This window comes from Aethalodelphis obliquidens, unplaced genomic scaffold, assembly GCF_003676395.1.
Source record: "Aethalodelphis obliquidens isolate GAN/ISIS:26980383/991018 unplaced genomic scaffold, ASM367639v1 scaffold76, whole genome shotgun sequence".
Classification (NCBI taxonomy): Eukaryota; Metazoa; Chordata; class Mammalia; order Artiodactyla; family Delphinidae; genus Aethalodelphis; species Aethalodelphis obliquidens.
In genome coordinates, this window is record NW_020838020.1 from 8511877 (window position 1) to 8517949 (window position 6073).

General features: G+C 48.4%; 1 protein-coding gene across 1 annotated transcript; it reads left to right on the forward strand.

Annotated features, from left to right (window-relative positions):
• The first annotated feature begins 813 nt into the window (after positions 1-813).
• On the forward strand, positions 814-5941 carry LOC113612399 (uncharacterized). Its single transcript, XM_027092283.1, is given in 1 exon segment — positions 814-5941. A coding segment is annotated over 1 exon segment (5088 nt). The 3' UTR covers positions 5902-5941.
• The last annotated feature ends 132 nt before the right edge of the window (positions 5942-6073 follow it).

A 6073-nucleotide genomic window follows, 5' to 3' on the forward strand; every position in this document is an offset into this window, starting at 1 on the left:
AAGAACTCTCCAGACAATAGGGGCTTCTTAGACAATGGGTGAATTTCCAGGATGTCCGGCCCCCTTCCGAGAAGGAGGGAGATAAACAAAATGTAAAAAAGGTATCTGTCAAAGAACCAATCAGGAAGCCTGGGACAGGTTCCCCCTCTGGTCCGAACAGAAGCTAAGAACCTAACATTAAAAATCACAATTGAATCCACACTTTGCATAACAGGAAATTGAGACCTATAAAAATGTATGTTCACGCCCTGGGGGGGTTCCTTCTTCGGTCTCCTGCGTGAGGACCAAGGAACCCCGGTGCACCGGCCTTCAATAAACCTCTTGCGTCTTGCATCGGCTTCCGACTCTTGTTGTTTCCTGGGCGAGTCGAAACTCCTAGGAGACCGCGGAGGTCTAACATTTTGGGGGCTCGTCCGGGATTCCACTCGCCCCGGACCACAAGAACATCGGGAGTTGGAGGTACCAGGTAAGCTCGAGCTTGATTGTCTGTTTGTCCCTTGTTCTTTGTGGGCCATTATTGGAGGAAAGCCGTAAGAATCGGCTTATTATGGAATCTGTATCGGACCTCTGGCTAGGCAGACGTGCTAATAGCCGGCGTCCATGAGCCCTAGGGGACGCCCTGGTGGCTCATCTGGAAGGAGAGGCAAACTCTGTCTCCCCTTCACTCGGTTTCGGCAGTTCCCTTTGTGATAACTGTCATCTGAAGAGGTTTTGGTTTTGAAGCGAGCTCGCGGTGGCCCATACGTATATGTGTTTCGTGGAGTTTTAACTGTTTCTGTATTGTGGTCTATTCTTCTTCTCTGACGGACGACAATGGGACAAACTATGACGACTCCTCTTTCCCTTACCCTAAGCCATTGGACCGAAGTTCGGGCCAGAGCCCATAATTTTTCGGTAGAGGTAAAGAAAGGAAAGTGGCAGACTTTGTGTGCCTCTGAATGGCCAACATTTCAGATAGGATGGCCCCCTGAAGGATCCTTTTTATTAGACAAGATTAGGCTGCTGAAGTCTAAGATATTTAATATAGGACCCCACGGACATCCAGACCAAGTACCATATGTCTTGGTCTGGGAAGATTTAATTCTTTCCCCACCTCCGTGGGTCCAGCCCTTTGTTTCCTCAACAGGTACGTCCGCGCACACATCAGCAGCGTCGGAGATATTAGCCCTAAAGAAAAACCCCAACACGGAGAAGCTACCCGACGCCCCGGATCCACCGAAGGCGATTTATCCTGACACGCAGTCCGATTTGCTTCTTTTGGATTCCCCACCCCCTTATCCTCCGGCCCCAAATCCCCTACCACCTAGAGGACCCCCAGCTCCACTGCCCTCGGCACCAAGGGGACCATCCATGATGGAAGAAGAAAGGGGTCCCTCAGTGGGCACTAGGAGCCGGAGGGCTATCTCCCCGGACTCCACTGCCCTACCTCTTAGAGAATATGGCCCCCCCGATGGCCAAGGGATTAGACCTCTCCAATATTGACCCTTTTCCTCTGCAGATCTTTATAATTGGAAAATGCATAACCCAACTTTTTCCGAAAATCCACAGGCCCTTACCGCTTTAATAGAATCTCTTGTTTTCTCCCACCAGCCCACATGGGATGATTGTCAGCAGCTGCTTCAGACTCTCCTAACGACTGAGGAGAGGCAACGGGTTCTTTTAGAAGCCAGAAAAAATGTATTAGGCGCCAATGGGCAACCTACCCAGCTGCCTAACGAGATTGATGCTGGTTTCCCACTCGTCAGGCCAAACTGGGATTTCAATGCCCCAGAAGGTAGGGAGCGCCTGAAAATGTATCGCCAGGCTCTGGTGGCGGGTCTCCATGGAGCGGCCAGATGGCCCACTAATTTGGCTAAGGTAAGGGAAGTAACTCAGGGGCCCCAGGAATCGCCAACTGTGTTCCTGGAACGTTTAATGGAAGCCTTTAGACGCTTTACCCCTTATGATCCAACTCCGGAGGGACATAGGGCTACTATAACAATGGCTTTCATAGATCAAGCGGCCCCTGATATTAAGAAGAAATTACAGAGGCTAGATGGCTTGCAGGGATTTTCGCTTCAGGAGTTAGTAAAAGAGGCAGATAAAGTATATAACAAAAGAGAAACAGAGGAAGAGAAGGAAGAAAGAAAGCAGAAAGAGCAGGAAGCCCGTGAAATAAGACGGGATAAGAGACAGGAGAGGAATTTAAGTAAGATACTGGCCACTGTGGTTGGAGGAAGAAATATAGGGGATAGAAATAGGCAGGAAGGGCGAACGGCAGACAGAAGGCGGCCATTAGGCAAGGACCAATGTGCCTACTGTAAAGAAAAAGGACATTGGGTGAGAGAATGCCCTAAGAAAAAGAATGGAGGAAGGCCAACCAGAAACAAAATCTTAACATTGGAAGAAGAAGACTAGGAAAGTCAGGGCTCGAACCCTCTCCCCGAGCCCCGGGTAACTCTTAAAGTGGAGGGGGAAACTGTTCAATTTTTGGCAGATACCGGAGCCCAGCACTCTGTCCTTCTCCACTCAAAAGGTCCTATCTCAGCTAAAAGGTCATGGGTACAAGGAGCCACTGGGAATAAACAACATTCATGGACCACACGAAGGACAGTAGATCTTGGGATTGGACGAGTAACTCATTCATTTTTGATCATTCCGGAATGCCCCTATCCTTTGCTGGGAAGAGACTTGCTCTCCAAAGCGGGGGCTCAAATTCACTTCCAACCAGAAGGTCCCACCATAACTGACAATAAGGGAAGATTACTCCAAATATTGACTATGAGATTGGAAGATGAATACAAATTATATGAAAAACCTTCATCTCTACGGGTTAATGTCACAGACTGGGTAACTCGGTTCCCGCAAGCCTGGACAGAAACCGCCGGTATGGGGATGGCTAAAAATCGGCCCCCAGTATTAGTGGAACTCAAGGCAACTGCCACCCCAATAACGGTTCGTCAATACCCCATGAGTAAGGAAGCCAAAGACGGCATCCGTCCTCACATACAGAGGTTGCTGGAATTGGGTATTCTGGTAAGATGTCAATCCGCGTGGAATACCCCTCTCCTGCCAGTTAAGAAACCGGGAACTAATGATTACCAACCAGTGCAAGACCTGCGTGAGGTAAATAAACGAGTGGCGGACCTCCACCCCACAGTACCAAATCCTTATAATCTCTTAAGCACTCTTCCGCCCCAACATACATGGTATACTGTTTTGGACCTTAGAGATGCTTTTTTCTGTCTAAGACTTTCTCCCCTCAGCCAGCTCTACTTTGCCTTCGAATGGAAGGACCCAGCATCAGGAATATCTGGCCAACTGACATGGACTCGTTTACCTCAGGGATTTAAGAACTCCCCTACCATCTTCGATGAAGCTCTTCATCAGGACTTAGCGTTATATAGAGAATCGAATCCACAGGTAACGCTACTTCAATATGTTGATGACATCTTATTAGCTGCTGAAACCCAGGAAGATTGTATCAAGGGAACTGAAAAACTGTTAACAGAGCTCGGAACCCTGGGATATAGAGCTTCAGCCAAGAAAGCACAAATATGCCAACAACAGGTCAGTTACCTGGGGTACCTGTTAAAAGGGGGACAAAGATGGCTCACGGAGAGCAGAAAGGATACGGTGGCCCAAATTCCAGCTCCCAAAAACGCCAGGCAGGTTAGAGAATTTTTGGGGATGGCCGGATTCTGTAGACTATGGATTCCAGGGTTTGCCGAGCTGACAGCCCCATTGTACCCCCTAACCAAAAACAGCACTCCTTTCGTTTGGGGTGATAAGGAACAACGGGCTTTTGACCAAATCAAACGAGCTTTACTTTCAGCCCCAGCCCTAGGATTGCCAGATGTAACCAAACCTTTTCATTTATATGTAGCCGAAAATAAGGGCATTGCAAAAGGAGTATTGACTCAGAAATTGGGTCCCTGGAATCGCCCAGTTGCTTATTTGTCAAAAAAATTGGACCCTGTGGCATCAGGATGGCCCACCTGTTTAAAGATAATCGCTGCAGTAGCCGTTCTGGTCAAAGATGCTGACAAACTAACTTTAGGACAAAATCTAACGATAACAGCTCCTCATGCCCTGGAGAATGTAATCCGTCAACCACCGGATAGGTGGCTAACTAATGCCAGGATGACCCATTACCAAACCCTGTTGCTAAACTCAGATTGCATCAAGTTTGCTCCAGCCACAGGACTCAATCCAGCTACCTTGCTACCTGATCCCGATTTAGAAGGCTCCACCATCATCCATGATTGTCAGGAAGTGTTGGCTGCAGCACACGGTAGTAGACCAGATCTGATGGACCTACCCCTTCCTGATGCTGATTTTACTTGGTTTACTGATGGGAGCAGTTTCCTGGAAGGAGGTGAGCGTCGGGCTGGGGCAGCCGTGGTAGACGGAAAACAAGTCATCTGGGCAGCTGCGCTACCACAAGGGACCTCAGCCCAACGAGCTGAATTAATTGCCATGACAAGGGCATTGGAGATGGCAGAGAATAAAAAGGTAAACATCTACACGGACAGTAGATATGCATTTGCTACCGCTCATATCCACGGTGCCATCTACCAACAGAGAGGGTTGCTAACCTCAAGTGGCAGAGAAATTAAGAACAAAGACGAAATTGTGGCTCTATTGGTTGCACTTATGCTTCCCACTAAAGTTAGCATCATTCACTGCCCTGGACACCAGAAAGACAATACCCCAATAACTAGGGGTAATAATATGGCTGACAAGGTGGCCCGAGAAATGGCATCGGGAGAAGTCATTTTAGGACTGTCAGATAAAGTTCCTGAAAAACCAGGCAGCGACGAGGAAATCATCCCGACCACAACCAAAGGAACTTTGTCCCCTCAGCAAGCAGAATCCATGTTACAACAGATTCATAGATGGACACATCTGGGGACTAAAAAAATGATATCCCTGTTACATAAAACCAGGTACGGAACCCCTGGATTGACAAAATTACCTGAACAAATTGTACAGGAATGTGTTCCATGTCAACAGGTAAATGCTCACAGGGGAAAACTTGAAACTGGAAAAAGGCTCAGGGGAGACCGCCCAGGAACTTACTGGGAGGTGGACTTTACCGAAGTACGTCTTGGAAGGTACGGTAATAAATACCTCCTAGTTTTTATAGATACTTTTTCAGGATGGATAGAAGCCTTCCCAACGAAGAAAGAAACAGCTGCTGTGGTAGCCAAGAAGATCCTAGAAGAAATTTTTCCTCGATTTGGAGCGCCAAAGGTAATAGGGTCCGACAACGGTCCAGCCTTCGTCGCCCAGGTAAGTCAGGATGTGGCCAGATATTTGGGGACTGATTGGAAATTACATTGTGCATATAGACCCCAGAGTTCAGGTCAGGTAGAAAGAATGAATAGAACTCTAAAAGAGACCCTAACCAAATTGTCCTTGGAGACTGGCGGTACAGATTGGACGGTGCTCCTTCCTTTAGCCCTGTTCCGGGTTAGGAATACACCTTCCCGGTACCATCTTACTCCTTTTGAGGTGCTATACGGGGCCCCACCTCCCCTTCTCACCTTAGGAGAAGAAATAAAACCAGACTGTCAAAATAACACCGACTTGTATGCTAGGCTATTGGGACTCCAACTGGTCCAAAAGGAGATATGGTCCCAACTCGCCGAGGCCTACCAACCGGGAACACCGGGAGAAACTCATCCTTTCCAAGTCGGAGACTCCGTATACGTCCGTCGGCATCGAACCCAGACGTTGGAACCTCGATGGAAAGGACCATACACCGTCCTCCTAACCACCCCAACGGCCATAAAAGTGGACGGCATCGCTGCCTGGATCCATGCTTCACACGTGAAAGCTGCACCAGCGGCGGCATCATCAGGATGGCAGGCCCGAAGAACCGACAACCCGCTCAAACTCAAGCTTCTACGAACCTAAGACTTATAATTTCGGTTTTACTGCCTTTACTGACTGTAAGTGATTTTAGCCCTCACCTGCCCCAACGTCTAACTTGGCAGGTAATTTCTCAAACTGGAGATATAACCAGGTCCATTAGCCATACTGCCCCTCCCTGGACCTGGTGGCCAGACCTTTTTCCTGATGTCTGTAA